The sequence below is a fragment of the Pristis pectinata genome, chromosome 44 (assembly GCF_009764475.1).
Source record: "Pristis pectinata isolate sPriPec2 chromosome 44, sPriPec2.1.pri, whole genome shotgun sequence".
Classification (NCBI taxonomy): Eukaryota; Metazoa; Chordata; class Chondrichthyes; order Rhinopristiformes; family Pristidae; genus Pristis; species Pristis pectinata.
Window position 1 is genome coordinate 372,263 of NC_067447.1, and position 16,497 is coordinate 388,759.

At 48.2% G+C, this 16,497-nt stretch overlaps 1 protein-coding gene across 1 annotated transcript; it reads right to left on the bottom strand.

Moving 5' to 3' along the window:
• Nucleotides 1–54: 54 nt before the first annotated feature.
• On the bottom strand, nt 55–6,486 carry LOC127566649 (beta-1,3-galactosyl-O-glycosyl-glycoprotein beta-1,6-N-acetylglucosaminyltransferase 3-like). The gene is given in 4 exon segments (XM_052009165.1): nt 55–527; nt 530–587; nt 5,733–6,177; nt 6,179–6,486. Coding segments are annotated over 4 exon segments (1,284 nt in total).
• Between the last annotated feature and the right edge of the window lie 10,011 nt (nt 6,487–16,497).

Below are 16,497 nucleotides of genomic sequence, written 5' to 3' on the forward strand. Positions count from 1 at the left end.
CAATTTATTTGATTAAAACTAAAATTCTTATAGCTACGCATGTGCAGTTCCAGTTTAGAGCAAACTTTCAGCACTGCGAAGGGCGCGGTGGCGGATATACTCCTCCATACATTGCACTGTCGTGTTGTCCACTCCAGGGTCACACTTGTTAGCGAACAGGGGCTTCTGCCGGATGATCCATTGGAGATCTCCGGATCCGTAAATACAGATTTGATTCCGATACCTCCCCGTACACGGCGGATAAAAGGCTCCTCTCGACAAATTACCGGCCTCGAAGGACCATTTCACTGCCCGCGTATGGGCTACAGAGCTTCTCCCGTGGTCAGTGGGGTTGTACGGAATGGAGCCTGGTATCTCGGGCATTCTCTGCAGCGTCGCCCAGATGTGTTCATCAGGACTGTAGGTGTCCATCGACCAATTGAAAAACGCCTGGATTTCCGGTTGCACGAATAAATTGTGCACGAATTCTCTGGTGACCAGAACGTATGCGCTGCCGACAAACATGGAGCCGCGGACAGGAGGGGCCCCTTCTTCTGAGCAGTTCGGACAACAGTCTCCCGGACATCATAGTGATATTTCCATCGATTCTGAAAGGTAACACAAACACCAATCGAAGCTCCATACTTAGTTATTACATCCCCCCACCCACCTACCTTCCCCCCTAACCTGGACTTGCCTTTCACCTGGATTCACCTATCCCCTGCCTACGTGTGCTCCTGCCACTTCTCCACCTTCTTATTCTGGCTTCTGCCCTCTTCCTTTCCAGTCCGGATGAAGGGTCTAGGCCCGAAACGCCTACTGTTCATTTCCCTCCATGATGGCTGCCTGACCTGCTGCTTTCTTCGAGCATTTTTTATATATTGCTCCAGACTTGAGCTGTTGCTTATTTCCCTCTGAGAGACAACGCCCCCCCTCCCCCTCACCCAGTAGTGACAACATTAACGTTTACTTTAGACTTCCGCGGAGTTTACTTGCCTGACCTACACTTTTCACTAAACTTTCCGACACACGGCGTCCTCAGAAGTGAAAATCCGGCAGAAACGCTGCTCACCATCGCTTCTGGCCCTGCCACCGGCCACTTGCAGAGGGACACCGGGGCTGTACACGGCGCTAAATTCTCTCAAGTTGACGATTTAGAATATTCCCGTCACCAGTGAGAGATGGGCATAAACCAGTGTGACCAAGAGCCACCACTGAACAGCAAGTAGTTGGGGCACTTCAAAGAAACAAGAGTGAGTAGAAAAGGCGATGCAACGATTTTTAGCTCACCCGTGGGTGGCTGGTCGGATGGAGAGAAAGAGGGATGGAGGGAGGTGAGTTAGGGATAGATGGAGAGGCGTGTGTGAGGGATGGATGGGGAAGGGTGAGTGAGGGAAGGGTGAGTGAGGGGAAGGATGAGTGAGGGAGGGTTGGGCAAGGGTGACTGAGGGAGTGTTGGGAATGGTGTGAGGGAGGGATGGCGGAGTGAGGGTGATTAAGGGAGGGATGGGGAAAGGTCAATGAGGGATGCTTAGGGAAGAGTGAGTGAGGGAGAGATGGAGAAGGATCAGTGAAGGAGGGCTGAGGAAGGGTGAGTGAAGGAGGTTTGGGGAAGGGTGAGTGAGGAAGGTTTGGGGGTGAGTGAGGGGAAGGATGAGTGAGTGAGGGTTGGGGAAGGGTGTGTGAGGGAAAGGGTGAGTGAGGGAAGGTTGGGGAAGGGTAGGTGAGGGGAAGGGTGAATGAGGGAGGGTTGGGGAAGGGTGAGTGATGGAGGGATGGGAAGGGTGAGTGAGGGAGGGTTGGGGAAGGGTGAGTGATGGAGGGATGGGAAGGGTGTGAGGGAGGGTTGGGGAAGGGTGAGTGAGGGTTGGGTAAGGGTGAGTGAGGGAGGGATGGGGAAAGCTGAGGGAGTGTTGGGGAAGGGTGAGTGAGGGTTGGGTAAGGGTGAGTGAGGGAGGGATGGGGAAGGGTGTGTGAGGGAAGGTTGTGAAGGGTGAGTGAGGGAGGGTTGGGGAAGGGTGAGTGAGTGAGGGTTGGGGAAGGGTGAGTGAGGGTTGGGGAAGGGTGAGTGAGTGAGGGTTGGGGAAGGGTGAGTGAGGGTTGGGGAAGGGTGAGTGAGGGAGGGTTGGGGAAGGGTCAGTGAGGAAGCGATGGGTAAGGGTGAGTGAGGGGAAGGATGAATGGGTGAGGTGTGGGGAAGGAGGGGTGAGGGGAAGGGGGAGTGACAGAGGGTTGGGGAAGGGTGAGTGATGGAGGGATGGGAAGGGTGAGTGAGGGAGGGTTGGGGAAGGGTGAGTGAGGGAGGGTTGGGGAAGGGTGAGTGAGGGAGGGTTGGGGAAGGGTCAGTGAGGAAGCGATGGGTAAGGGTGAGTGAGGGGAAGGATGAATGGGTGAGGGGTGGGGAAGGGTGGGTGAGGGGAAGGGGGAGTGAAGGAGGGTTGTGCAAGTGTGAGTGAGGGAGTGTTGGGCAATGCTGTGATGGAGGTATGGGGAAGGGTGAGTGAGGGAGTGTTGGGGAATGATCAGTGAGGGAGGGTTCGGGAAGGTTCAGTGAGGAAGCGATGGGTAAGGGTGAGTGAGGGAGGGATGGGGAAGGGTCAGTGAGGAAGCGATGGGTAAGGGTGAGTGAGGGAGGGATGGGGAAGGGTGACTGAGTGGGAGGGTGAGTGAGAGCCTTGGGGAAGGGTGAGTGGAAGGATGGAGAATGGTGAGTGAGTGAGTGAGGGTCAGTGAGGAACCGATGGAGAAAGGTGAGTGAGGGAGCGATGGGGCAAGGTGAGTGAGAGGAAAGACGAGTGAGGGAGGGATGGGTATGGGTGAGTGAGGGGAAGGCTGAGTGAGGGATGGAAGGGGAAGGATGCGGCAGGAGGGGATGGGGCTGAGCATGAGGAAGGAATGGGGAAGGGTGAGGGAGGAGGGTATTGGGAAGGGTCGATAAGAGAGTTTGGGAAAAGCTCAGCGAGGGAAGGATGAGGAAGTGTGAGTGAGGGGGGATGGGGAAAAGTGACGGAGGGATGGGGAATGGTGAGGGAGGGAGGGATGGAGAAGGGTCAGTGAGTGAAGCGTAGGGAAAGTTGAGTCAGGGAATGGTAGGGAAGTGTGAGCGATGGAAGGATGGGGAAATGTGACTGACGGAGGGTTGGGGCATGTACGAACGGAAGATAGGAGGGTGTGAGGGATCAAGTAGGTTTCCCCTGTGCGGATGTATAGAACAGAGGATCAGACTCAATATAATAAGTCAGCAAATCATTGCGTCATGATAGCATCGATTAAAGAATACCGGCACTGCTGGATTTGTGAAGGGATGATTGTTCTTAACCATTAAATGAGGACAAACTGAATACAGTAAAGAACACAAATGTGCATTGGCAATGTCTCTGCAGACCTCCAAACAGTCCATGGAAGATGGCGCAGCAAATAAATGGGCAAATTGCACGCGTGTATAAAATTATAGACTGGCAACTATGGGGCGGTAAGCGTGACGCTATTCCAGCACCGGCGACTCGGGTTCAACTCCGGCCGCTGTCTGTGAGGAGTTGGTACGTTCACCCCGCGTCTGCGTGGGTTTCCCCCGGGTGCTCTGGCTTCCTGCCACATTCCAAAGACGTAAGGGGTTAGGAAATTGTGGGCATGATATGTTGGGGCCGGAAGAGTGGCGACACTTGCGGGCTGCTCCCCAGAACACCCTACGCAAAAGATGCATTTCACTGTGTGTTTCGGTGAACTTGAAAAATAAAGATATCTGATTTCATCTTATCTCGTCTCGTCTCATCTCAGTTTAATTCATCTCATCTCACCTCACCTCACCTCACTTCACCTCAGTTCACCCCACCTCACCTCACCTCACCTCACCACCTCAACTCACTTCACCTCACCTCACCTCACCTCACCTCACCTCACCTCACCTCACCTCACCTCACCTCACCTCACCTCACCTCACCTCATCTCATCTCATCTCATCTCATCTCATCTCATCTGACAGAAAGTTAGTCAGCGTGAGGGATATAGAGGATATAAATTTCCCCTAAAAATACACCTGGAATTCTGCATGCTGTATGCGGCAAGCGGCAGAGAATGATGCTGAATTTCAGTCGTGGAGCGGGGGAGGGAGTGTGTGCGCGCAATTCTGCATTGAATTTTGTGGAACAAAGCTGGGCAGCTGGAAGAGGTAACAGTGGGAGAACATCCTGTCTTCTAGCTCATGATGGGGCTGTAGTCACCATATTTATGGACAAGGCCAAAGAATAAGTGAGAGCACCTGTTGTAAATTGTAATTTTACTGCTGGACGGAGGAGCAGAGGTACTGTAGAACCATAGAACCATACAGCACAAAACAGGCCTTTTGGCCCACCATGTTGTGCCGTCATCAAATCAAATCAAATCAAATCAAATCAAATCAAATCAAATCAAATCAAATCAAATCAAATCAAATCAAATCAAATCAAATCAAATCAAATCAAATGTAAATCAATCAGAACCTGGAACACATCGAAGGTGATTGAAGGATGTTTGAAGTGAAAATGTTCCCACCGGAAAAAAGTGCAAAAACGTCAAATACACGCACCCTGGATTACAAGTTCCGTGGAGTCTAAGAAAAGATCAAGGAAGGAAACGTCATGCAAGGCAACGAGAGGGTCAATGTAAACATAGGTCTGGAGGAGTGTAGAACATGCTGCATTTGTTAACGAGCAAGTAAGAAAAGCAAAGAGGGGGTTAAAAGTGGGGACGCCAAATGAGAGGTTACAAAATTATGAAGGCTCTGAGCGGAGGAGAAGAGCAAGATCTATTTCCCGAAACAAAAGCCAGTCAGAGGGAAGAAACATAACGTAATTGGTACACGAATAAGAAAGAAGGAGGGCATTTAATTTACCCAGAGTGTGGTAGGATCCTTGTACCCACTGCTTGAAAGGGTGTTGGGGAGAATTAGATAGGGAGGGGAGCGTTGAACTTCACCTTGAACTGAATAAGCACTTATTAATACATAAACGCTCTTTAACAGGTATGAATATGTGGTGTTGATATGTTTTTAGTTTTGTTTTAGAGATGTTTTTAGAGACTATTTTCGATATTTATCACTGTTCTTTTTGTTGCACTGGTATGAGCTGGTGAAAAAAACAGAATTTATTTTTTTTGTGCATGTAAATACTCAGAGAAATGACAATAAAGCACATCTTGAATCTTGAGCGCGACCTACAGAACAAAGAACCGAGTGTTGGAAAGTGCTGCCGGCATGGGCAGCGTGGGATGAATGGACCCAGATTCCTGTAGAAGTTCAATGTGATGCCTCACAGGGAGAGGAGAATGGGTGGACGGAAGAAGCTGGAAGGATAGAATGAGCGAGAGAATGAATAGAGGGAGCGAGGTGAATGAAAGAACAGCGATAGGAGGTGGGTATCATGTTTGGAGGGTTCGGGAGAGGAATAGCGATTTACAGAGAGGTAGGCGTGTGGTTGGTTGGAGGGAGGAGTGACTAGATGGGCAGATGGGCCGGTCTGTGCACGGTCCAACAGGATGAATGGAATACGTGGAAGTCTGCGATTTGTGGTTCCATAAGTGGAAGGATATCCGAAGCGGTTGGAAGTGAATCCAGGCGGGACATCTCGATGGATGTCCCATAAATGGATGGATGGAAGGTTGGATGAATGGATGGATGGATAACTGATAAACACGGAATGCGGATGGTCGGAAATGAAGCTATACGGAACACTAGGAGGGGTGCGTGGTGCGGTCCGACAGTGGGAGGGATTAGTTACCTTTTTATATTCGGGTGGAACGAGCGATTCTATGAAGTTGGAACCGTTCATTGCCTTGAGCTTTTAGACTATCTCTCGGTTAGTTTTTATGGGAAAATCTTTTCCACAAACATTGATGAGGTATTTCCAGGGGACGGGGCTCGCCAGCAGCTCTCCCATGCAGTTTAAGTCTGCCCGGACCCGGGACCACGAGGCGTACGTTACCGTCTCCAATCTTCCGACCACGAAGACGTTCCGGAAGCAGGACGCGACGGCGCGGACAGCCGAGTGAAATGTCTCTGGGGATTTCCTATCCACGTGGACACAGTACAGGTTGTGAGGGGCGTAGATGGCCCTGAGGAGCCGCTCAAACATCTCGATGTTCTCATTGATCAGCATGGTGTAGGCCAGGGGGAAGTCGCGTTCCTCCTCGCTCAAAGGGAACGTGATGTATTTACGGCTTAACAAAAGAAGGGCAGTCTCGGGTCATCGTTAAGTAATAGATTTCAGTAAGGACTCGGTACTTGTCTGTGGACTTCAAAAGAGCCTTTTCGATCGATTCTTGATCACCGATGATGATCCTCCAGCAACTTGAGTTCTCCTCTGACAGAGCGAGGGTGGCATATGGCTTTTGGTCACCTGGCTTCAGTTTGACCGGTTTCCAGTACTTTAGTAACGTGTTCCCTCTCCGGTAAAAGTATAGTGAAAGGAGATTCAGAATGAATCCGCTCAGTAGGGAGACCAACAGCAGCCGTCTGCAAGAACACCGGCGCATATTCCACGTCGCCGATTTCTGGGCCTATTTGGTGTGATGGTTTTGTAAAAGATGGTTTGCCGTCCAAAGACGCGTCACCCTCCGGGAATCTAGCTTAACCTGTGGTTCTAGCTTTCATCCCGTGTTGGGATCGTTGTGGTTTCACTTCGGGCGCTGACACCCACCCCGTTTGTCTGTGCGTCACCCACTCCACCCCCCAACCACTTCAGCCCAATGTCCATGTTGGCTGTGAACCTCACCAGCCTTCACTCCCCACTGCTCTCCGAACTTTGACCCGCGGCGCTCGCACCGATGTCTGTCTTGCCACAGGGATCGGGCCTTCGTTTTGCAGAGGTCTCAGGAAATATTTCTCGTCCTGTCAGCAGACCGGTGCCGCCCAGTTCAGTGGCCACCTTTGCTCTTTCTCCGTCCGTGGATGTCTTCTTGAAGAAGGCAGGTACGGGATCAAAGCGTATTCACTGCCCTGCAAGTTGAAGAACAGTAACATCAGTAACATGTTTCACTGCAGTTAGAATAAGAGAGTTCAGCAGCGTGTGGAGGCGACTGTTTGTTATTCACACTCACACAGCCGTCTAAAGCCATTTAATGCAACTTGCATACCCCTATCGCGATGTAGGGAACACGAGTTCCAATTTCCACACAACCATATCCCAGAAAATTGGGTGAATTAATGGGATAGCAAGTTGATTCAGGGATCATTGTGGAATGTTTGGAATCGTATGACCTCCGGGAGACGTAGAGGTGCAAACAGGTCCCAGAGTGTGAAATTCTGGGACTGCAAACCGGCTCATTTGTTCGCTTCTTCACCACAGACGGGTGTTTGGGGTTAATGATTTAACAGGGCTGCAGTGACGAAGTGGAGGTAACAGCAAGTGCAACCAATGGGTCAAAGAGGCAGCGGGGACTCGCCATTATTACCTGTGTGAATTCTTTGCTCTACGTTTCACTGTCCTATTCACACCCACACCCCCATGACTGCACTGACCTTTCAAAAACACGCTGGGCGGAACTCAGCTAGAGTCCCGAACCTTGGTCTTGGCCTCATTTCTCCGCTTTTTGGGAGTGCAGCTGAGGTAATTTTTTGGTATGTTTCCCGAGATACCAGATCTCAGTGATGTGCAGTGATTGATAAGGCTGGGATAATTTGAACCAAACATTCAGGTCATTCGGCCATCGATTCTGATCAGGTTCAAAGTCGCAGTGATACCACCGATCTCACTCCAGCACCCTTCCATGCCTCTCCAAATTCTTTCTCTCGGATCCTTATGAAGATCCCATTACAATCTGCTCCCCGTCCCCGGCCGTGCACCCCAGACTATCGCCACTGTTGGTTTCAATAAATTTTCCCTTGCGCAACATTTTGTCCTCGGCCAATAGGAAGCGTTTCTCCGCTCTGCACTACTTGGCTTTCAAATACTCTTCCAACTATATCTTATGCAAGACTAACAAAGCCATCTTCTTTAACCTATAAACACAACTAACGCCTCTCTTTCACTGGAATATTCCTTATTTTCCAAAGCCTCCCATCCCATTCCTCACAGTGGAATTCCCAATAGAAACTGTGACCATGGCGGCCCTTGGGGATGGAAACACATCATACGAAACAGAGTAGAAGGTGTTGAGTGTTGGGGACAGTTGCAGAATCCCTGCCGTATGCTCATGCCCAATCAACCCTCCACCGCTGAAGCGTACTGAAGAATCAGAGAATATTTACAGGACAGGAGGCACTTGGCCACTTGTGCCTGCTTCAGTTGAGAAAGTGAAAAGGAGCCTACTCCCAGCTGCAAGAACGTAGACCTTCAATGTCACGGCAGGTCAAGTGAACATCTCTCGCCACTTTGTTAAATGTTACGTAGGCCTCCTCATCCAGGACACCTTGAGGCAGAGTTCCACACCTCTACGTCCATACTTTCAGTGAAACAAAGACCTCGTCTCTCTTCTAACCCTTCCACAAATTACGTTGGTTTTTTATTCCCTCCGCCGAAGGAAATAGACCCTTCCTATTTAGTTAATCCAGTTCCTCTCAACTTTTTTCACCTCCATTTCCTCCCTTTAGCCTTCTCCATTCGAAAGCAAATTACTCCAGTCCTTCCTCACAGCTCACACTTTCGGGTCTCGGTTCTTTGACCTTCAGTCGAAGTGTCACACAAAGTGCCGAGAAACCTGGAAGATGACACGAAACCCCCTTTCAAGAACCGAACATTTCTCTTTGTCCGGTTTAATCTTGCTTCCGTCCTTACATTTCTTTGAGTTCCGGCGACCGACGATCTCGCTCTCCCAAGAGGCAGGTCGTGAAGTATCTGGAGATCTTCCGAGAGCTGTGTTTCAACGTGCAGGAAGGGGCGAGGTCTTTAGTTAAATCGAAGGGAGGGCAAACAATGTCTGCAAATATGACGATCTCCACAGAGGTAATCCTACACCCAATCGATGCTGAGCTACAGACTACTGTTCACACCAATCCCAATCACTAACATCGGTGAAGCAGTTCCGGAGAATTACTATTTATCATGAAACTGGCAGTGAAATTATGTTTGTGAAGTTTCATCCACATCTTGTAAAATACGCACTTTTGTCTTGTATTCACAGTCATTTTGCAGAAATTGTTATTCCTTTCACATATCATTTCACTTCTGTAGGTTTATAGAGCAGGGAATATGAGATAAAAATGTGCTTGGTCGTCGAATATCGTCCCCTCAGCTGTGAGCAGGGACCTATAAGAGCGTGCAAATGATGGAGATCGCCATTCCTCTACCTGCCTGCCGGTGTAAAGCCGAGGGCTCCGTGTGAAGCACACGTTTTCTCAGCGAGTCACCGCTCTCCTGCCGGTACCAGGAGATCGTTCAGAAACAGGACGGAAAGTCCGAGCTGCCGCCGGGACAACTTGGTATTCCTTGCCCGGGTTTCATTCGCAGGGGCCCCAAGAGTTCTGGGCCACGAGTGTCTGCTGTCTGGTTCCACGGTAACGCAGGAGACGATCCCTCCACGACGTCCTCCTTTTGTGCAGCGGTGATACTATCCCTGATTAGCAATGATGCTCCCCCCTTTTCACCTTCCTCCCTATCCCCTCTGAAACATCTAAACTCCGGCAAATAAAGCCGCGAAATCTCTGCAGTGGCTGCAATAGCTTAGTTCCACGTACTAATCTGTGCTCTGAGTTCAATATCCTTCTTCTTAATACTTCTTGTAAACACAATCCAACCCATCCAACTGACCGCGTTTATGACGTGCACACAGTCCATTCTTCCTCCCAATCCCTCCGCATAATGCATCTACCTTTACAGCAAGTGTCCCATCATCTGACCTAACACTCTGGTTCCCATCCTCCTGTAGACCTCATTTCAACCCAGCCCAACAGCTCTGGCAAACCTTCCCGCAAGGACGTTGGTCCCTCTCGAGTTCAGGCGTAACCCGTCCCTTTAGCACAGGTCTCACCTTCCCCAGGCAACATCAAGTTCCCTTTAGCCCGATCTGTCTGTGCCGTTTGAAGAGCAGCTGCAGGACATAATCCTACCTTCAAGCCGCGGGCCCACAGCCATCGAGTTCAAAGCTCTTAAAGCGCACTTGTCTAAATGTGATGGACGTTTCAGTCTTGGCCGCGCTCTCTGACTCTGTATTCCAGACCCCTGACACACTCTGGGTGAATTTTATTTCCAGCACATATCTGCTTCGACAGTTTCTCTGTTAAGTCCTTGTCTCTTGTTATCCACTCTTCTGCTACGGGGAATATCTCCTTCCTACTTACTCTGTTTAAGTCCCACATGCACTTCGTAAACCCCAACTAAAACCACGCAGGCTGATCTGCTTTAAATCTACCTGTTCTTCCTCACAGGTAAAACTGCCCACAGCAGGCCCTTGACCTGTTGTTCTCAAGATTGCACAGTGTGGTGAAAGACCCATTGAGTCATGCTGGAACGGGAAATAACGCACCATTTAAGCAATAGGACATTTATCTCTGTTCCGTTTATCTAATTTTTTTTTCATCCCCACCTGTCTTTGTGTCCTGACACTGAAGTCTGACGACTTGTTTCTAAGAGCCAGCAAACGCTGTTCGCTGGTTGGCTTTGCGGTGCCGAGTTTCAAAGTACAATGGGGGCGCGGCATCACTAAATGGTCAGCAAACACGTTCTGCAAATATCCACCCTACCGTGCAGTCCACAGGCCAGTGTTGAATTTCGGTCCGCAGGCCACTCCCGGATCAGCAAACCAAAAGGCAAAACTTTCTTTTTGTATATAAATCGCGATGAAGTTTAATCTGCTACATTTAAGCTACAGTTTGATTTTAAATAAAGGACAACACATTGAATCTGCAACATTTTGTGGAAAGTAAGATGCTCTTCAAATATCAGAACTTTGTAAGTTTTGCAGAAAAGAGTGGTAGTCACAACAACATGCCATTGTGCAAAGTTTGATGATCAGGGGGAAATTTGAACTTTGTCCGTCATTTGCACCAAGATAAACAATTGACTGGAGTAAACAATGTGAAACAAAAATAAATCTTCCGTGTGTTCATCTCAGACGATGTAGTTTATACCTTATCCATTGAACCCTTGGTGAAGTGATGTTTCACTTGACGCCCCTGTCAGTCTCCACACTCGTGGGCAGTCTTTATTTCAGAGCGCATGATGCACTATTCCCGTCTCCAGATTTAACATATTTTGGGTAAAGCTGAGCACGATAATTTACTGAAAATATCGTAAAATAATTTAACTGTCAACGTGCTACGAATGTGAGGAACCAGGAGCATTGGAAATGGACAACGGGATAGATCTTAGAGAATTTGGCCAAGGATCCTGGATCTCTGGATTCATCGCCCTCCCACTCACATTCCCTTTCCTGGATTAGAGCACCGGAATTCTGAATGTGGTAGCCATATACTTGGCCTAATTACCTTTCTGCCCATAACCACAGCTGATTTTTTTTTAAATCTGTGTTTAAAAGTCCCGGATGGACAGGGAGACATAAAATAATTGGTACACGAATAAGAAAGAAAGAGGGCATTTAATTTACCCAGAGTGTGGTAGGATCCTTGTACCCACTGCCTGAAAGACTTCTGGGGAGAATTAGATAGGGAGGGGAACACTGAACTTCATCTCAAGTTGAATAAGCACTTATTAATACATAAACGCACTTCAACAGATATGAATATGTGGTGTTGATATGTTTTTAGTTTTGTTTTACAGATTTTTTATAGACTATTTTAGATATCTATCCCTGTTCTTTTAGTTGTAATGATATGAGCTGGTAAGAAACAGTATTTCTTTTTTTTTGTGTATGTAAATACTCAGGGAAATGACAATAAAGCAAATCTTGAATCTTGAGCGCGACCTACAGCGCAAAGAACCGAGTGTTGGAAAGTGCTGCCGGCATGGGCAGCGTGGGATGAATGGACCCAGATTGCTGTAAAAGTTCAATGTGATGCCGCACATGGAGCAATGTTACCTTTTGGCCCCAGACCTTCAGAGAAGATGACGTCACGTCGTCCCTTTAACCCTTATGTGTCTGTGCCGTTTGAAATGCAGCTGCAGGACATAATCCTACCTTCAAACCGTGGGTCCATAGCCATTGAGTTCAAAGCTCTTAAAGTGCATCTGTCTAAATGTGATGGCCGTTTCAGTCTTGGCCGCGCTCTCCGACTCTGGATTCCAGTCCCCTGACACACTCTAGGTGAATTTTATCTCCATCATCAACGTAATTAAAAACTTATTGAAGATTTAGCAAGTAGCAAATGAAATAGATGTTCATCAAAACATTGAAACATTGCAATTGTTTGAGCATAGTCTCAAGAAATAAATAACATAATTTGAAGCACATTGAGCGACTACAAATAATAAATGAACATCAAACCACATTAAAGCTGGCAATAACTGAAAACGTACGGGTAACTATTCTACTTATTTACTCGTTCCTTCTCCCCGTGTTCCTTCTCTGACTGTCCCTTCGTCTTCTCGAGAACAGGTTCTTCTCCTCCGTCTTCCTTCCGACTCCCTTCCCTCCCCTCTCACTTCACAAGACGAAGGACCAGTGTTGTCCATTCGGCCCATCGAGTTTGCTCCATGTGCTAAAGAGAAAAAAAATGTCGTCTCTTACTCCCCCTTGCTCCATACCTTCCCGTCTTCATCCTCTGGAGAAACAAAGGTCTCTGTTCCAAGCCTACTCCGGCCCAGTTCGCTATGCAGACCAAAGGCGCAGGTATGGGCACGCTCATGGGTCCTAGCTATGCCTGCCTCTTTGTTGGTTTCGTTGAACAGTCTGTTCCAAGCCTACTCTGGCCCCATTCTTCAACCCTTTCTGGGCTATATCGACGACTGCATTGGTGCCAACTCTTGGACCCGTGCGGAACTCGACAGTATCATAAATTTCGCCACAAATTCTCACCCTGCTCTCCAATTCACTTGGCCTATCTCTGACGCCTCTCTCCCCTTCCTCGATCTTTCCATCGCCATCTCAGGAGATTCTTTATCCATCGACATCTTTCACAAGCCCCCTGACGCCCACAGCCGCCTCGATTACAGCTCCTCCCACCCCCTCCCTTGCAAGGACGTGATCCCTTTTCCTCAATTTCTCCGTCTCCGCCTCCGCCGCATCTTCTCCCATAACGAGGCTTTCCACTCCAGGACATCCAAGATGTCCAACTTCTATTCTAATTGTGGCCACCCCCCCCCCCCACCCGACTGTTGTCGAGAGAGCTCGCACCCGTAGCTCTGCCATTTCCCGCAGATCCGCTCTCACTCCACCTCTCCCAGACCCAATAGGGATAGGAATCCCCCTTGTCCTCATATTTCATCCTCCCAGCCAACGTATACAACACATTATTCTCCTCCACTTCCTCCATCTCCAACGGGACCCCAAGATATGTTCCCCTCCCCACCCGTTCTACCTTTCGCAGCGACCGCTCCCTCCTCGACTCCCTAGTTCACTCCTACCCCTCACCCATCCCGCTCCCACCCTAGGAACCTTCCACTGCACCGCCATTGGTGAAGCACCTGCCTCGACACCTCCTCCATCACTTCCATCCAGGGACCGAAACAGTCTTTACAAGTGATACAGCGGTTCATCAGCACTTCCCTTAATATCATCTACTGCATTCGGTGCTCCAAGTGTGGCCTCCTCTACATTGGCGTGACCTTTCACAGACTAGGTAACCGTTTCGCACAAAACCTGCGCCTCGTCCGCAACCAGGATCTGCATCTCCCCGTTGCCAGTCACTTCAACTCACCCTCCCACACGATCGAAGATATGTCAGTCCTCGGGCTCCTACACTGCAGGGTAAAAATATCCAAACGCATTCTGGAGGAACACGACATTATTTTCTGTCTTGAAGCATTGCAACCTAACGGCATGAACATGGAATTCTCTCACTTTAAGTAATTCTAACCCCCCCATCCCCCTAAACACCAACCATACCTCTTATTTTCTTTTCTACCTATCCTCTCTCTCGTTTATCTAACCCCCCCCCCCCCCTACTTTTTCTTCTCATCTTTGGCCATCCCCGGGAGGATCTGCTCTCCCGTCCTTCCCCGCACCTGCCTATCACTATCTGTTACCTGCATCTCCCTATCACGATCTTGTGCCAACCCCACCTTCACTCTTTCGTCCACCTATCACTGTTCTGCTTCCCCCCTCCCTATATATTGGGCTTCCCCTTTTCCTATCTTCAGTGCAGAAGAAGGGTCCTGACTCGAAACTTTGACAGCCTGCTTTTCTCCAAGGAAGCTGCCTGGCCTGCTGAGTTCCTCCAATATCATAATGTTTTTCGTCTTCTTCCTCTCCCCGCCCTCTGTCTAACCGATGTCATTCATTCATTTTCCCATGGCACCCAATGTTAATCTCAAGGTCTTCAATTAGGCAGAGTCTATGATGTGTTAATCAGTAAACCTTTTTTGAATGAGCATTTAGGGCAAGTTGAACAGCAGTCCGTTGCCACCGAATGTCCACAGCCTGAGTTCTAATCCACAGTGTGTTGTTGGATGTTTGTCTTCGTCGGATGGTCCCGGAGCGGAGAGCCAAGCTTGTTGCACTGATGTTTGTGGGATTACGTCATTGATATCTCGGCTACCTGTTGGACCTCACATCCCCGATAATATCACGGTTAGCAGGGGTATCAGGTCCCGTGCTGCCACTTTTGAGCATTTGTTCCCCGGTTATTGATCCACGACCTTACCACAGTGGTGGAGATTTGTGCCTGGCCCTGCGTTGACATCACCAATAGATTCAGGAGCCGCGCGATCTACAAGTTGAGGGTGGTGAACGCGCTCCTCTCCGACCCTCTCTTCTTCACCGACATTTATTTTCCGCCCATGGCTCGGAAAAAAAATTTGGTCGACACAAAACTAGAAAAAAAAAATCGCGACATAAGCTGGTAATGGACAGTTCAGGAAGAAGGGTCCTGACCCGAAACGTTGACCGCCTGCTTTTCTCCATGAATGCTACCTGGTCTACTGAGCTCCTCCAGCGTAATCGTGCTTTTCATCCAGATTCCAGCATCTGCAGTCCTTTGTTTCTCCATTTTTAACTTTAAACCCGTTGGAGTTTGTCCCAAATGTATGGGTGGATAAGGGTCAGAAGTGGCTTTGGAGAGTCACTTCACGGATCACCGGTGTATCCATCTATGTCACCAGCCCGTTTACAGCTCTTTATCTCCGCCATCTTCCCACGCTGGCTTCCTTAATACTCGCCCACTGTTTCCCCTCTCTGCTTGGGTTTGTCACTGGTTAGCACAACTCACTCGCCAAATCTCACCCTTCCCTCTCTCCTCCGCTCTCTGCACAACTCTCTCCACATCGCTTTGCAACTTCTCCTAACCTCCTCATCAATCTATTTCCTTCCCCATTTCTCTCCACTTCTCCCAATCTCTGTCCCACATCCCCCGCACTAGCTCGACCCCCACTCCTTCCCCTCTCCGACGCACCCTGTTGCCCTTACCTGTCTGCCTTGCCTCTTCTCGCTCCATACATCACTCTGTATCTATCTATCGATCTATCTATCGATCGATCTATCTATCTATCTATCTATCTATCTATCTATCTATCTATCTATCTATCTGTCTATATCCTTCCAGCTATCTATCTATCTATCTGTCTATCTATCTATCTATCTATCTATCTATCTATCTATCTATCTGTCTATATCCTTCCAGCTATCTATCTATCTATCTATCTATCTATCTATCTATCTATCTATCTATCTATCTATATCCTATCTATCTATTTATCTATCTATCTATCTATCTATCTATCTATCTATCTATCTGTCTATATCCTTCCAGCTATCTATCTATCTATCTATCTATCTATCTATCTATCTATCTATCTATCTATCTATCTATCTATCTATCTATCTATCTATCTATCTATCTATCTATCTATCTATCTATCTATATCCTATCTATCTATTTATCTATCTATCTATCTATCTATCTATCTATCTATCTATCTGTCTATATCCTTCCAGCTATCTATCTATTTATCTATCTATCTATCTATCTATCTATCTATCTATCTATCTATCTATCTATCTATCTATCTGTCTATATCCTTCCAGCTATCTATCTATCTATCTATCTATCTATCTATCTATCTATATATCTATCTATCTATCTATCTATCTATCTATCTATCTATCTATCTATCTATCTATCTATCTATCTATCTATCTATCTATCTATCTATCTATCTATCTATCTATCTGTCTATCTATCTGTCTAGCGATCTAATATCTAATCACAATCTCTTTCTTTCATTCTATTTTCTCCCAGCTACATTCATCCATCCATATGAACTCTCCTCCCCTCACCCACACCTCTCGCTCTCTATCGGCACTTCTCCTGCTTTCCTTTCCAACAGTTCATTATTTTCTCCCTTCCCACCTGCTACAATCAGCTTAGCCCTCTTTCCTCTCATCAGTTCTCTCCCGATTATCCGCTCCCCAGCCACCACCCCCCCCCCAACGCTCGGCGGTCCTCACGGTAGCTCACTTGTCTCTGATGGAGCGGAGGAGGAAATGCGGTCTCCG